Source organism: Nematostella vectensis, chromosome 11 (genome assembly GCF_932526225.1).
Source record: "Nematostella vectensis chromosome 11, jaNemVect1.1, whole genome shotgun sequence".
Lineage (NCBI taxonomy): Eukaryota > Metazoa > Cnidaria > Anthozoa > Actiniaria > Edwardsiidae > Nematostella > Nematostella vectensis.
The window spans coordinates 3,928,043-3,945,003 of NC_064044.1; the positions used below are offsets into that span (position 1 = coordinate 3,928,043).

Consider the following 16,961-nt stretch of genomic DNA (forward strand, 5'->3'; position numbering starts at 1 on the left):
GCCACTGATGGCTGCTTCTCTTGCGTCTCAACACTGGAGAAATAAATGAAATTGCGACAGAAGTTTTGCGCCCGTTCAGTGTCTCATCACAGTGGTTTGTCTTTTAGACATCCGATGGACGCATCCTTTCTTCTCCACGGGTTTTTAAGAACACACTTGAAGGTTGAAAGGCAGAGGAAGCCACTCAGCACAATGTATGAATCAACAACACAAGGTTGAAAAGGTATGTTGAACGCCTGTGAAACAGAGTGGTTGCGCTGACGTTTCGAGCGTTAGCCCTTCGTCTTCTTTTGCTCCGACGAAGGGCTAATGCTCGAAACGTCAGCGCAACCACTCTGTTTCACAGGCGTTCGACATACCTTTTCAACCTTGTATTCATTCATACCTTGTCTACACCACGCCTACACAGACCATCTAGTTTTCCTACAGCTTGCCTGTAGTCTTTCTAGTTATACCACTCAGCACAATGGTTTCGATGAAGGTTTTGATCTCGACTTCGAAAAGTGAACCTCGCGAAGTATTCTGCAATCATTATCGAGAATGGGTTGTTTTAATTAAACCAACGCGTTTTACTTGATAAAATTTATTTTTATCGCATCACAAGGAAGTAACAGTAATGGAATAATTGAATTTCACTTTCAAGTTGGTCTGATAAGTAAGCCTTTTGTTTCGCAATTGAAAAGTTATATAACTGTAAATTAGGCCTAAAGAACTATTCGCAATAAAGCTTGAAAATTTGCATTTGAAACTATGGATACCTGTTTTATCATATCGAAGATAAGGTGGCGTAAGTTAACGTTTAAGCCTTTTTAATTAGCCGGGGCCATGAAAGATAATGCTCGACGCTTGCCAAGTAGAGGACGGGTCCCCTGTGGTGCCATATAAAAGTGAACATTTCTAAACAACGCACAGAAAGGTAATAAATCATAAGTTCGGGATCTTAAGACTTCCTTTTTGAAAATAAACAATAAACCAAAATTCATTTTCTACTGCTCATTTGGTATTAACAATTTCCATACAAACTTCCCGAGTTCAATGGAATATAAAGCTATGATAGAATATATGATATAGCCTCTTTAATTATTCTTATGTATGTATTGCATGTCTATGATTGATTTAAGCTTACCCTAAGTTTACATTTATTTGATATTTTATTTGAAGGCCTTTTTTTTTCAAAATGTTGCCCGAAAAAAGGAACATTTCTGTGTATTGAGTTCCAAATAAAAAAAATCATTTTAAATTCTCCTACAATATATTTAAAAACAATTTATATATATATATATACGATATAAGCCGAAAGACTTACTTGGTTTATCTTAACGACACCGAAGAGAGGCTCGCGCATGCGCCAGACCGCCACTGTTCGATTCTTGGCTTGGTTGTTGTTTATGTTGTTGGGAGCAGAGGAAGAAACGGCGAAGAGACGAAGGTTATAACAGGGAAATCCGTTTCCATCGAGGTCGATTGAAGATCGACGGCCTAGCTGTTGTTCGTATCGTTTTTTACCTAGCACAACAGCAATGGCGGCACAAGATGGCAAGCCTTTACCGACTTCGGACAGAATTCTCAAACGTTAGTAAAAAAAGCGACCAACTTGGCAACCAGAGCTATTTATGGTTAAACCGGTGCTACATTTGCAAGAAGTTTTGTTATGTTCAACTCTCGCAGGTCGAATATTAATCGGTATTTTCTATTTCTATACTCAAGATGTTCCAATGCCACCCGTTAACCGACTTACTATGGCCGATGTGTATGATTCAAATGGAAAACCGAGGGCAGATGTACTCAAGGCGCATTTTATTCTGGAAGGCCGCGTCGAAGACGAAGTTGCGCTAAAAATTATCAACGATGGAACAGCTATTTTACGGAAAGAAAAGACAATGTTGGAAGTGGATGCTCCTATTACAGGTAAGCTTGAGTTTCTTGTAGTGTTATCTCTAAAATATAGGCTACAAGTAATACTGTATTCCTCTGAACTCTAGTTCGTGCAAAGCCGTTGAGTGTATGTTTGTTCTTTGCATTTTCTAGTTTGTGGAGATATCCATGGGCAGTTTTATGATCTAGTCAAACTGTTTGAAGTTGGAGGCTCTCCAGCAACGACGAGATATCTTTTTCTCGGAGACTACGTAGATCGGGGATATTTTTCAATCGAGGTAAGCAAAAATAACGTCGAACAAAATTATCTAAGTTTCTTTTCGTCGCTTTAAAAATTACCTTGTCTAAGCCACAATTTTCAAGACCGAAAGAAGTAACTTTAGCGAATAAAAATCAAATTGCTTTTTATGCTTATTTTATTTCTTCTATTTATATTGTGTTATGGGCGATTGCTTTTGTTAACTGGAAAAGCAGCTTTTGCTATCCAATTCCTAGTCTAAATTGTGTACCCTTACATTTCAGTGTGTGTTGTATTTGTGGACTCTAAAGTGTTTATATACGAACACACTATTTCTCCTTCGAGGAAACCACGAATGCCGACATCTTACAGAGTATTTCACCTTCAAGACGGAGTGTAAGTTATTTCACTGAATTTATTATATTGTACGAAGCGGGCTGCTTTCAACCGTGTCGCATCTAACAGTAGTTAGGAAATGGGGAACGCCTTGTCTTTCTTTGCGCTCGTGCAGAAAGCTTTGTTTCCGACTTTTCTTATGCAAGAAGCGAGATTCATTCTCCAGCTATCCCCTTGTCTGCTGCTTTATTTTACCTCGCCCATTTCAGGCCGAAACTTCCCGCTCTGTTTTGCATAAATTATTTAAGCTTTACTCTGTATTTACATGTCTAGTACCACCATGCGAATTTGGATTCTCTAGAAATCAGTGCTTCCAAAGATGGTATTCTTTTCAGGCCATTCGAGCGTGCAAGCTTGTAAATCCATTTTGCAGTTAAACGGTTCGCCGATTGCTTCAACGCTAAGCTATTTACTTCTTCGCTGTTAGTTGATTAATATGCATTGAGATCAAAACCATCAATGGGTCGTGTGTTTCATATGGCATTTACATTTCTCCTTCTTTGCATTTCACTAGATATTCTTCAACTAAAACTTCCCTCTTCCCCTCTCATTTAATCTAATATTCAAAGCTCTAATATCCAATATCTAAACTTCAATAAGTTACGCTTTTCTACCGTTTTTCTTGTTCCACTTCAAAGACTATCAATAAGGTCTATGAAATTGAATATCTCAACAAAGCGATTCCGTCTCGTTCTTTTCTCAGCTGCGAATTTCCTCGATTATATAACGGCCCGAGAGAAAATGTCACCAAAACAATATATTAACTGTGCAAGAGTTACCCATTACACACTAAAGTCCGGTACGCCGAAGTTGGTTATAGGCTAGCCAAAACAGTCACATTGGTTGCCAGAAATTGTAAAACGATAGTGGTTATCTGTGTTTCTTTAAACAATGATATAAGATAAAGCAATCTGTCGAAATACACTACACTGGGCTGTATGAGTTATTTGTGCTTCAAAAGTTTTGTTTACCTTAAAAGTTCGTCTCTGTAGGGGGTATGTGGTACATAATTTCTTTCTATTTCTTTATTTATTAATCAGTGCTTGTATTGTAAAATGCATTTTTAGACAGTTACACTAAAAGAGTAACCACAACAAATTGTCTCCATTTTGTTTCAATTCGAGTCAGCCATGCCCGCAAGATTAGGTTTTTGATACTACATGTGCTAGCATGTATCTTTCCCTAGAGGTAATTTTTTGTATCCTTTTTAATTCCTTTTTTTAAGTGTAGGCCCATATTACTAGAGTCCGGAATATCAAGCTAGAAAGAATCAACCTTGCTACATATCTCCACTGTGAATATCCAAACCGAGCAATTCATCTCATAATACATTACAACTTGATAAAGTGACAAATACAGTAAAACATTGATTAGTCAGACCATGATTAAAGCAAGACTTGAATCATGTATATATAATTATATATTCAAATATAGCTCATTTAGCAACAACAATAGGGGGAAAAATGACAAAATGTATTGCCTATTTTATGTTCTCTTTTGTACCTCTTTTAGTATCTTGTTTTAATTTTTTTGGGGGATATGGATGCAAATGAAACTGTCTCATTTAACTCACCCAAAAGAAACTTGAAATGTTATGTTATGTCAGATAACACAAAATACCCCCTGGTTGTATAGATAAACTCTTTTGGTTTAGACATTTTGGTTTGGGATTCTGTTTAGACTATCGTTTTTGGACTTTTAAATGGTATGTTGGCTGAGGTTTTGGGGTAGAAATAAGTTTTTTGGTAGGAGTTAATCTATTGGATGTCTTATAATGCTATTTTGTCTGTGTTACAATAAAAAACTAAGCGCTGCAGGCATGTCGTAGGGATCATACTAAGCATTTGGGACCTTGGATGTCTTTTTTAAATTGCTATTTTATCTGTGATCAAGAAACATGCATGCATGGGTAGAGATAGCTTCTTATATAGCAATTTTAGTTCTTTTAAAATTATTTTCTTATGGCAGGTTATGTTTGTTCAAGTTTAAGATTTGAGAAAAGTGTTAGAAGTGGAGCCTCGTACTCGGGATAGCATTGTAATCCCTTTCTCCTAATTGTATTATTTTGTTTATATTACAGGTAAAATAAAGTATTCAGAAGCGGTGTATGATGCATGCATGGAATCCTTTGATTGTCTCCCACTTGCGGCCCTCATGAATCAACAATTCCTGTGTGTTCATGGAGGCCTGTCGCCAGAAATCCACACATTAGATGATGTGAAAAAGGTCAGTTGTTCTGTAATATACACCGATTTCAAGTAAGGCAAGAAGGACAAACAATATAATTATAATATATATTATTATTTATGCTTTAATTATTATTTTTATTTAAGTTATTATTGTATTATTATATTATGACCTTAGCATCACTGGTTGTTGTTTAGACTTTACCCTTTTTTACTAAAATTATGTTGTTGTTTTTTTTTGCATGTTGTGATTATATAGTTTGACTGTATGTCCAACTTAACATTTAGCCAAAAACTGGTTGCACTGAATTAGTTTCCCTCTGTGGATTTGTATTTTTATTATAAGACAATGTCTTGTTCAGTCTAAATAAGATGATTCAGTAAGAACTGAGCTCTTCTCAGAAAGCTTGCTCTTGTGTGAGTGCTTTTTATACTCTTTGTAAATTCTTTTTGTCTTTCATTTTTTTTCCTGAAATTCGATGGATGACTTTTTTTTTATCCAGATATATTACAGTGAAGGACCCAGTTTGCCATTATTTTAAATCAATTTCTTGGTTGCCACAGTGATGATATTGATAAGCTTCTCGCTAATATGAGTGTATTGCTTTATGAAGTTACAGTTACCAACAACTAATAAATGTTTAATTTTATGCTTTCCTTCGAGACATATGGAAACCTGTGAATTGTTTTTGCTTGAACATTGATTTTAATGTTTTAACCAATTGACATGGTTAAAAATGAGCCAGGCATAGATTTGCCATCTTGGATAAATACTGAAACATAGTAAAATTTGCTATTTATCTAAATCCTTGGGCTTCTTTTCTACTAACAAATGAATCCTATAGACACAGATGCTGTTCTTAATATCTGTCTGTATATCTTCAAATTTTCATTCCACATTAAACATGTTCCTTTCATTGTGTGTAATGGTAGTTTGCAATGGAAGAAGGGTTTGAACAATGTTTTTTTTGTATATATATTTTTGGACCAATTCAAGATGTCAGATGGTAATTTGCCAACGTGTCAGATTTTAGGGCAATTTTGCTAGGAAATTAATTATAAAATTGTATTCCCATTTTCTTTTTATTGATATGGCTACTAAGGCACCATCTTGCTGGCTCTATTATTAGGACTAAAAACTTGACTTGAAAAGACTTGAGAAGGTTTGATTTTTCAACTAATAATCTATTATTTACCGCTCAGCAAAGTTCAAAAATAAAACTGAGCCTTGTATAATTATCTAACAGGGTGTTTAATCATGTTGCAGCAGCTGCTGAAATGCTGAACAGCTGTTATTTAAAATGAAGAATTGCTACTAAACCATTGAATTTACCCTTATCTGAGTGAGACAATCAAGCATGATAGTGTGATCTTCTGAAGTGATCCATTTTCCTCCCACCAGAAAGACAAAGTTTATTGATAAGTGTGGTAAAATAAAGGAGAAATTATTTAATCTAGAATCACAGATCTATATTATTGATGTTTTTATAGCTGCAGAATTTCTTTTTTTGTATTTACAAAGACAATGTTCAGTGGTGAATACTTCAAAATAAGGGGAACTATATAAACTAGATTTTTAGCTGGCACAGTTATTCAGATTATTTTTCATAACTTAAAGACGTCACCTTTTTTTACACGAGACTTATCCTTAATTTTAATCATAATCAAAATACACACTATAATAGGTATTGCATCATTCTTATTAATTATATTTGGGCTTAATTTCCCTGCTGTATATGTTATTAGTTTACATTAATTCATTCACTATTAATTTTGATATTATCATCATTTTTCTGGGCATCATGGCATATTTTTCTGGCTCTAATGAGGGGTTTATTGAGCTAAATGATATCGTAACCAAATGCTCTTAGACATCAAGAAACAATAATATTAAGTTTGCGACCAGGGCCAGGTTTCTAGAAAGCAGATTAACGCTAACCTAGAAATGAATGCCCTTTTTATCAAATAAAGTTTTGATATCTGAGCCATATTTATATATCTGAGCCATATTTATATATCTGAGCCATATTTATGTATCTGAGCCATATTTATGTATCTGAGCCATATTTATGTATCTGAGCCATATTTATATATCTGAGCCATATTTATATATCTGAGCCATACTGTATTTATGTATCTGAGCCATATTTATATATCTGGGCCATATTTATGTATCTGAGCCATATTTATGTATCTGAGCCATATTTATATATCTGAGCCATATTTATATATCTGAGCCATATTTATATATCTGAGCCATATTTATCTGTGGGTTTGCACTAAGCTGTTTTCTAGGAACCGGCCCAAGAAGAATTGAAACCAACTATTTGTTATGGTTGCCAATGTGTCTATACTGTCTTGACTGGGATGTATGATTGATTTTTGCTAGTACATCTTACTTTTAAATAATACAAAAAAACTAAAGCTGAATACAAGACTTCCACAGAGCTGGCTTTCATGTAGAGATTTTCCATCTTTTCTCCTTTCTGGTTTCTTTCAGCTTGACCGGTTCAAAGAACCTCCGGCGTTTGGTCCAATGTGTGACCTCCTATGGTCTGACCCCTTGGAAGATTACGGTAACGAGAAAACCTCGGAGCACTTCAGTCACAACACAGTTAGAGGGTGCTCCTATTTTTACAGGTATGTAATTCTCATGCTTGCTCTTTAATTTAGGCTTAGATGTGGCCCAATTGGACATGATGGAAAAACCTTGCACATGTGCACTGTAAGAGATACTAAAGAAGCCACAATTTCTTAAAATGGCTGTTCATTTATTGCATTCCAGACTAATTCTCCCTTTTCAAAACACTTATAATACTGTATGAGGCCAATCCCATACCAAGATTTTTGCTTTTTCAGGCCATGATTCAGAAGTTGTGGAAACTTGCCTAGGTTGTGGATCAACAACAACAACAACACTTTTTATTTTCTTTGTTCAAAATTTACATATATGGGCGAGCATATATATATATATATATATATATATATATATATATATATATATATATATATATATATATATATATATATATATATATATATATATATATATAATGATATTTTTATTAGATATTGTTTCTTTCTTTCGTTTCTTTTTTTCTGTTTTCTGTTTTTTTTCTGTTATCTTTTTGTTTTGTTTTTGTTCTTTTTTTTTCTTTTTTTTTGCTACTCAACCCTGATGTTTCTTTTTAATCTTAATTTAATTATGCTACATTATATTTTGCCTGGTAGTCATTATGTTAAAAACCTGTGTGTAAGAACCAAGTGATTTAAGAACTTATAGCCAGAAATTTTAGTTTTTAATACACCAAAATATAAGAACGTACTAAGCCAAAAACAAATTCAAAAGGTTATTATATTGTGTTACTCCATGAAAAATGAGACAAATTATGAAATATAAATGAGACAAATAACAAAATATAAAATTGCTAAACATTTTGGTCTTCCATAAAGATACAGTAAGATTACAGATATAGCATACATTCTGCAGGATATCTCTATAAGCAAAAAGGGCTATGTATTCAGTGTCACTTCTGTAATTATGCATCCTACTGTTGATAAAGCAACTAAAAAAAAAACATTTTTCCAAGTTCTTACACATGGGTTTTTACTATGTGTGTTCTTCTGTTTAAAGCCCTCTCGACTTCCTTGCCTATTTATTCTAGATAAGATAACTCTAAAAATATTGAAATAGGTGTGCACATATACCCCCCTAGATCTACATCCTTCTGGAATTACGCGGAAAATCAATCATTACGCGCTAAATTACGCAGGATTTTGCAATACATTTTTCTTTAAAAATCAAAATTATGCGGGATTCTTTACTGAATTAAGCGCTAAATTACACAGAATATCAACTGTTACGCCCAAACTACATTTTGTACCGAAGGAAAGCACGAAATAACTCGAAAAGGTTTATTTTTTTGCGCGAAAATATCTTAGGCGAGTTTTCATTGGATCCTAGCCACCAGCCAATTAAAAAAGGTATTTTATTATTAGTCCTAGGCCTTTGCGGTTTAGCAGGAAACGCCTAGTCATTTTATTAGTTTTCGACATCCCTTTTCGAAATATCGCACTCTTATGAAGAATATCTGTCCTTTTTTACGAGAAATAGAGGTAAGAACCCTAAAAGAACACATCAGCTGTGCACTTAAATGTTTTGTCTTTCAAAATTTAGCCAAATTACGCGGGATTACGCGGAAATTTGTTGATTACGCGGATTAAGCGGAGAAAGCCTAATTATGCGCTTCCGCACAAGCGCGTAATTCCAGAAGCCCTGTTATATTTCATAGCCATTTGATTGTTTTGGTTGTATCTTTGTGTATTTGCACCTTCCTGTCTTCTATTACTTTGACAGCCATGTGATTGTTTTGGTTGTATCTTTGTGTATTTGCATCTTCCTGTCTTCTATTACTTTGACAGTATTTGAAACCCCGTTTTTGACTTTTACAGTTATCCAGCAACATGTGAATTTTTACAGAACAACAATTTGCTGTCAATCATTAGAGCCCATGAGGCGCAAGATGCAGGGTGAGTTTTAACATCTGGGATAGTGTTCTAATATACATTCTCATGCCCAATGTGATATTAATTTTGAAAAGTATCTGTTTGTTTTATAAACAATAATCATGGTTTTTTTCTGACATGGTTTGGACTACAAGTAACATTCCTTTATATTATGTTACCATGTATATCAAAGGTTATTGCCATTAGATTTTGATTACAGTACATTGAACAATTGAATCACATATCACATGGATTTAGAATAGTTGCAAATGTAAATGCTATAAAAGGGAAAACTTTTGTTTTGTGGGTACAATATGACCCGTGTATACTTGCATTTCAGAAACGAACGCTGTTTTCTGCATCAGCACGCGCACCCATATCTTTATTCCTCGCTTTATTGGCTTCATCAGCATATATTGTTTAAAACCAAGGCTGCCTTTGTATTTTACCATTGCCTCATCAATGCTTACATTTTAAGAAGGCAGGTAATGTTCGCTGAATAACTTCTCAAACGCGTCTAGGAACGGCCGCACTTTGTGCAGTTTGTCATGCCCCGGGCTGCCACGTGGAATCATGGTTTCTCCATTGTTCAGATGAAGATACTGTCTTATCTTCTCAAATCTGTCTCTTGGCATTACCTTCTTTACCTCTGCAACGCCAAGAAGTGGCTCGGAAGACCAATACAGTCTTGTTTCTGGAAGCTCTTTGAAGCCAAAGAGAATGTTGATCCCAAGGAACGCACGCATTTCGGCAATGGTGGTTTCGTACCATTTCTCGTCAGGCTTCGTTTGTTGGCTCTGGCGGGCATATCTATTTGTTTCCAGGACGATATGTTCAATCAGTTCTTCTAGAAACAGCATCAGGAAGAAATCCACCGCAAAACAGTGCTGGTAGCATAAAAGTGGCACCAGTCCGCTCGCGAAACACAGAAACTGTCACGTCTCCCTCGGTACTTGACCAAATTTCTCTCGATTCTCTCTGAAAACTCACATCTTCGTTCTCAGAATCGCTTTCCCCACTCTCATCGTCTTTAGAAATATCAGACTCCCCATCATTTTCCGGTCTATAAGGCTATAGATTATTGGTAAAACCAAAAAAATTCTTCATCATCGCTTTCAAACAGATTCGCCATTATGCAAATTGTCAACATAAAACTTCAAAGCTGAATACCTCGCTTGTTTTGTATTATAACAAATAAGCGAAAGCTTATTCTGTCCTCTGATTGGTTAAGACAAAAGAGATATTTGCTGTTGTTTCCTACGTATTCTGATTGGTTGAATGCACCACAGTCACTGAGTGCCAAACGGCACTTAGGAAATGACCGCATAATCAAGAGAGTGCCAAATGGCACTCTTAGGAGTGAAAGGGTTAACTGGCAGTTTACTAATAATTGACAGTTTACTTAATGATTATTTTTTCACTAGGTATCGTATGTACAGAAAAAGTCAAGCCACAGGGTTCCCATCACTTATTACAATATTTTCTGCACCAAACTACTTAGATGTTTACAACAACAAAGGTATGGTTAAATTATGTAAATTTACTTCATTTTAAGAAATTTACTTCATTTTAAAACCTACCTGTTCACGCCATGTTTTTACAAAACAAATCACTAACAAGATTGCACCTTGTTAACTTAGTCACATACTTGACTAGCTATTTATCCTACTTATCTTTAAGCCTCAGTAATAATTTAAAAAAAAGTTAAAGTATCTTAACCTTAGCAAATATTTCTGTACTCAGCTTTGTTTTATTTGCTTTCAGCTGCCGTGCTTAAATATGAGAATAATGTCATGAACATAAGACAGTTTAACTGCTCGCCACATCCTTACTGGCTTCCAAACTTCATGGACGTATTTACTTGGAGTCTACCATTTGTAGGCGAGAAGGTTACAGAAATGCTTGTGAATATCCTCAGTATATGTACAGATGAAGAGCTGGAGGATGGCGATGAGGATGAGGAAAAGACTGAAGCACTCAAAAGGAAAGAGATTATCAGAAGCAAGATCAGAGCAATTGGCAAGATGGCACGCGTCTTTACAGTGTTGAGGTATGTTGATGATATGTTTTCAAAAAGTTGATCTTCTATGAGTGTAAATAGAAACCCATTTTCTGGAATGTGCTACACATTGTCTTATATGAGTTTCCTTTCTTCAGGATAAGCTAAAAACTCATCTTAAAAAGTCTTTGTCAAGTTTACAGTTTACTTCACCATCTCCTTGAATCTCACACAGTTACCCCTCACTCCACATGATTAGCCCTATTCTATCATATCAGCCCCTTCACCTTATCACTTTGCCTCGCCCCACCATCTCCTGTCTCAAGGGGTCACCCCTCACTCCACATGATTAGCCCCATTCTATCATATCAGCCCCTTCAACTTATCACTTTGCCTCACCCAGCCATCTCCTGTCTCAAGGGGTCACCTGTCATTCCACATGATTAGCCCCATTCTATCATATCAGCCCCTTCAACTTATCACTTTGCCTCACCCAGCTATCTCCTGTCTCAAGGGGTCACCTGTCATTCCACATGATTAGCCCCATTCTATCATATCAGCCCCTTCAACTTATCACTTTGCCTCACCCAGCCATCTCCTGTCTCAAGGGGTCACCTGTCATTCCACATGATTAACCCCATTCTATCATATCAGCCCCTTCACCTTATCACTTTGCCCCGCCCCACCATCTCCTGTCTCAAGGGGTCACCTGTCATTCCACATGATTAGCCCCATTCTATCATATCAGCCCCTTCAACTTATCACCTTGCCCTGCCCCACCATCTCCTGTCTCAAGGGGTCACCCCTCACTCCACATGATTAACCCCATTCTATTGTATCAGCCCCTTCACCTTATCACCTTGCCCCGCCCTGCCATCTCCTGTCTCAAGGGGTCACCTGTCATTCCACATGATTAACCCCATTCTATCATATCAGCCCCTTCACCTTATCACCTTGCCTCGCCCCGCCATCTCCTGTCTCAAGGGGTCACCTGTCATTCCACATGATTAGCCCCACCTTACAGTACCAGTCCCTTAACCTTACCCCACTCTACAAGGCACACATATCTGGTCAGACTTACCCCACCCCCTCTCATTTATTGTCTACATTGCATTGCAGGGAGGAGAGTGAGAGTATCTTACAGCTCAAGGGTTTGACGCCTACTGGCCACCTCCCCGTTGGGCTGCTCTCCGGGGGCAAGCAGGAAGTGCAAGCTGGTGAGTACAAGATTATACAGCGTGCCAGAGTCCCATTATACATGTGCCAGAGTCTCATTATACAGCGTACCAGAGTCTCATTATACAGCGTGCCAGAGTCTCATTATACAGCGTGCCAGAGTCCCATTATACAGCGTACCAGAGTCCCATTATACAGCGTGCCAGGGTCCCATTATACAGCGTGCCAGGGTCCCATTATACAGCGTGCCAGGGTCCCATTATACAGCGTGCCAGGGTCCCATTATACAGCGTGCCAGGGTCCCATTATACAGCGTACCAGGGTCCCATTATACAGCGTACCAGAGTCCCATTATGCAGCGTACCAGAGTCCCATTATACAGCGTGCCAGAGTCCCATTATACAGCGTGCCAGAGTCTCATTATACAGCGTGCCAGAGTCCCATTATACAGCGTGCCAGAGTCCCATTATACATGTGCCAGAGTCTCATTATACAGCGTACCAGAGTCCCATTATACAGCGTGCCAGGGTCCCATTATACAGCGTGCCAGAGTCTCATTATACAGGGTGCCAGAGTCTCATTATACAGCGTGCCAGAGTCCCATTATACAGCGTGCCAGAGTCCCATTATACAGCGTGCCAGAGTCCCATTATACAGCGTGCCAGGGTCCCATTATACAGGGTGCCAGGGTCCCATTATACAGCGTGCTGGGTCTCATTATACAGCGTACCAGAGTCTCATTATACAGCGTGCCAGAGTCCCATTATACAGCGTGCCAGAGTCCCATTATGCAGCGTACCAGAGTCCCATTATACAGGGTGCCAGGGTCCCATTATACAGCGTGCCAGAGTCTCATTATACAGCGTACCAGAGTCTCATTATACAGCGTACCAGAGTCCCATTATACAGCGTGCCAGAGTCCCATTATCGTGCCGCTCTAGAAAGGTTTGGCGGATAGTGCGATGTTAGCATGCCATTTATTGCACAAGAAAGTGAATTAACGGAGAGTTCGAGCCCTGTTCAAACCTCTAGCCAAGCCAGAACGGTGCATGCTGTTTAATCTAGTCCTTAGTTGTGCTTTTATAGAAAGACCCCATCTTTTCTACGGAGGTATTAGACAAAAATCTATAAAACATTACCTCATTAGGCAATCTTGGTCAAGAGCAGTGCATCTTACACACTGGTTAATACAGTATTTAATAAAAAAACATACGCAACTTTTAAGTGTTTAAGTTAAAAACCTTTTCCTTTATAAAATGCCAACTACCCCACAATGTTACAAAAAAAGAATAATACTAAGGCAGAAAAAATGCCCATCTCCATCAGCTGGTTTAAACTTGTGACTGAGATAATACATCAATCTTCAATCGTGGATTGCTAGTTTAATCATTCCTTGCAGAGATGCCATCGCATTTTCAGATGTCAACAAAAACCTCTGAGTTAATTATTTTCTGTTAATGGGAAAGTAGAAAGCCTTAGTGGCTTAGAGTGCTAACAATACCAAGGAAACGCTGGCAAACTAGTTTGCACCACCAACAAAAATGGTGTTAATGCTGATTCCCAATTCTAACCAACAACCCGTTCGTTCTTTCAGCTCTCCAAGGCCATGACCCGACCCACAAGATATCTGGCTTTGAAGAGGCTAAAGGACTGGATAGAGTCAATGAGCGCATGCCACCCAGAAAGGACATGCCTCGACCGAAATAAAGGTGTCTGCGGCCACCAGTGATGCAGATAACCTGGGTACCATCCAAATGCTTTGAGGGCAGTGCGTATAAGAGCCATTCAAATCATGCAGTACTCTAGTCGGATCCTCTTTTACTATCAAATTGGACGCAGAAGCTAGGGTTTTATAGATATGTAGTTATTATTGTAAGTTATGGAGATGAAGCTGGTCTGTTGGGTGGTTCAGGCTTGCTGGTCGAGATGCTTATTATCCCGATAGGCATCTTATATAATTGCAGTGCAGTGCAGTGCTGCGCTAAGCTGGCGTTTGCACCAAGTGCGTCTGCTGTAGGAATATAATCTATTTATATATGGTGCATAATGCCAGGAAGTGGCCAGGAACAGTCTTCACTTGATCTCCTTGGTCACTTTCTGCTTGAAGCCTGCCACTGAAATTTTGAAGCGACTAGTCCTGGGGTCTTTCTTTTGGTTTATTTTTATGTAGCTGTTACAAAATCTCTCAAATCACTGCAAAGTCTAGTATGCTCCAAACTGCGATAGCACTGCGGTAGCTATGGTTATTTATCCTTTGATTACTAACCCTGTCTAGCTATGGTCATTTATCTTATTGGATTACTAACACTGCAGTAGCTATGGTCATTTATCCTTTGATTGCAATCACTGACCTCACTACCTCTGTTAACCATGAAAGAACTATGTAAAGTACTATATAGTGCTTTATAACTGCTTTGTTCCATTTCGTTTATTTTTATTATGGCATCAATGAGAAAACAAATGGCGGAAAATTAATATTGCAAAGAGGTGGAATACAGACTTGTAGTCACTGTTCAAATATACGTTTTTCCAGTACTGTACAGTATATATTATATACAGTATATAACTGTTATGTAGCCAATGTTTCTTTGGTGTACGCTTAACACGTAACTTAGTACCCCCCCCCCCCCCCCCTTCCTTGGTTAACTCCTGTTAGGAAGACAAAAAAAAACCATTTTCTTCTACACCTATCTGCGCAGACCTGTATATTTGATTACCCTGTTACTATATTATTGAAGAATATACTAGGACCAGTTCATTGATTAAACCTAGGTACATTATTTTATCTGTATGTTAACATGAGGTAGATACTTTTGTCCTTTCAGTCGCAAGTGACCCAAATTTTTTTTTTCCTTTTCATGAGAAAGTTCTATACAGCTAAAAGCTTGATCAGTTTAGAGTGGTTTTCAAAAACCCGTGAAATACTTTTTAGTTTACTAATACTAATACTAATACACTGTAATGTCTTTGTTCTCTTTTGTTCTGGCTTGACTATTACATTTTAACAACTACATTTTGTTGCACGGGATTTTGAAAGCCACCCTATATTGTGGGGTGACTATGATCAGGTGACGCTGATCACTTCTTGGATTGAAAGGGTTTAAAAGTTTAACTGCCTCTTCCAGACTTTATTACAGAACTCTTTGACTCTAAAAGATGGTTTATTTGTGCCGACTTTTCGGGTCGATTTGTGTGCGTGTTTAGAACTCCGCAAATGCTCTGGCCAAAAATAGCCCGAAAAATTGGTACATGTGAGTTACCTTTAATTTTTGTTCTGGTTCTTGTAGAATATCCCGTGATCTGTACTTCGCTCGCTAGTTGTCTGTAGCTAGGCGAATTTCTGAAGAAAACAAAAATGTAAATTGATCAACATTTCATCTCATGAAGAAAGTTCGAATATTTATGAACCCTGTCCAAAAAATGTCAGAATTATTAATCTTAAATTTCTTTTGGAATCTATTAAAATCTAATTAAACTGGTAAAACGACGTTATTATTATCCGACTGATGAGGATTTGCAATATATTGCCATACCAGGGTCGTTTCACGCGTGTTGCTTTATCAGGATGATAATGCGCGTGTTGCTATATCAGGGTGATAATGCGTGTGTTGCTACATCAGGGTGGTTACACGCGTGTTGCTATATCAGGGTGGTTACACGCGTGTCGCTATATCAGGGTGGTTACACGCCTGTTGCTATATCAGGGTGGTTACACGCGTGTCGCTATATCAGGGTGGTTACACGCGCGTCGCTATATCAGGGTGGTTCACGCGTGTTGCTACATCAGGGTGGTTACACGCGTGTTGCTATATCAGGGTGGTTACATGCGTGTCGCTATATCAGGGTGGTTACACGCCTGTTGCTATATCAGGGTGGTTACACGCGTGTTGCTATATCAGGGTGGTTACACGCGCGTCGCTATATCAGGGTGGTTCACGCGTGTTGCTATATCAAGGTGGTTACACGCGTGTTGCTATATCAGGGTGGTTACACGCGTGTTGCTATATCAGGGTGGTTACACGCGTGTTGCTATATCAGGGTGGTTACACGCGTGTTGCTATATTCAGGGTGGTTACACGCGTGTTGCTATGTCAGGGTGGTTACACGCGTGTTGCTATATTCAGGGTGGTTACACGCGTGATGCTATATCAGGGTGGTTACACGCGTGTTGCTATATCAGGGTGGTTACACGCGTGATGCCATATCAGGGTGGTTACACGCGTGATGCCATATCAGGGTGGTTACACGCGAGTTGCTATATCAGGATAATTATGCGCGTGTTGCTATATCAGGATAATTATGCGCTTGTTGCTATATCAGGGTGGTTACACGCGTGTTGCTATATCAGGATAATTATGCGCGTGTTGCTATATCAGGGTGATTATACGCGTGTTGCTATATCAGGGTGGTTACACGCGTGATGCAACATCACGGTGGTTACACGCGTGTTGCTATATCAGGGTGGTTATCCGCGTGTTGCTATATCAGGGTGGTTACACGCGTGTTCCTATATCAGGGTGGTTACACGCGTGTTGCTATACCATGGTGGTTTCATGCGTGTTGCTATGTCAGGGTGGTTTCACGC

At 38.2% G+C, this 16,961-nt stretch overlaps 1 protein-coding gene across 1 annotated transcript; it reads left to right on the forward strand.

Moving 5' to 3' along the window:
- Positions 1-1,376: 1,376 nt before the first annotated feature.
- LOC5507715 (serine/threonine-protein phosphatase 2B catalytic subunit beta isoform) lies at positions 1,377-15,860 on the forward strand. Its single transcript, XM_001628285.3, has 11 exons — positions 1,377-1,572; positions 1,708-1,908; positions 2,029-2,153; positions 2,398-2,509; positions 4,590-4,735; positions 7,196-7,335; positions 9,148-9,225; positions 10,626-10,720; positions 10,966-11,251; positions 12,320-12,417; positions 13,971-15,860. The coding sequence occupies exons 1-11, from the start codon at positions 1,521-1,523 to the stop codon at positions 14,081-14,083; spliced, it is 1,446 nt and encodes a 481-aa protein (XP_001628335.2). The 5' UTR covers positions 1,377-1,520; the 3' UTR covers positions 14,084-15,860.
- Positions 15,861-16,961: the final 1,101 nt, after the last annotated feature.

Coding starts and splice junctions, on each gene's coding strand:
- LOC5507715 (XM_001628285.3), top strand. CDS start 1,521: ATGGCGGCACAAGATGGCAAGCCTTTACCGACTTCGGACAGAATTCTC. Junction 1,573..1,707: donor TTCGGACAGAATTCTCAAAC/GTTAGTAAAAAA, acceptor TCTATACTCAAG/ATGTTCCAATGCCACCCGTT. Junction 9,226..10,625: donor CATGAGGCGCAAGATGCAGG/GTGAGTTTTAAC, acceptor TTTTTTCACTAG/GTATCGTATGTACAGAAAAA.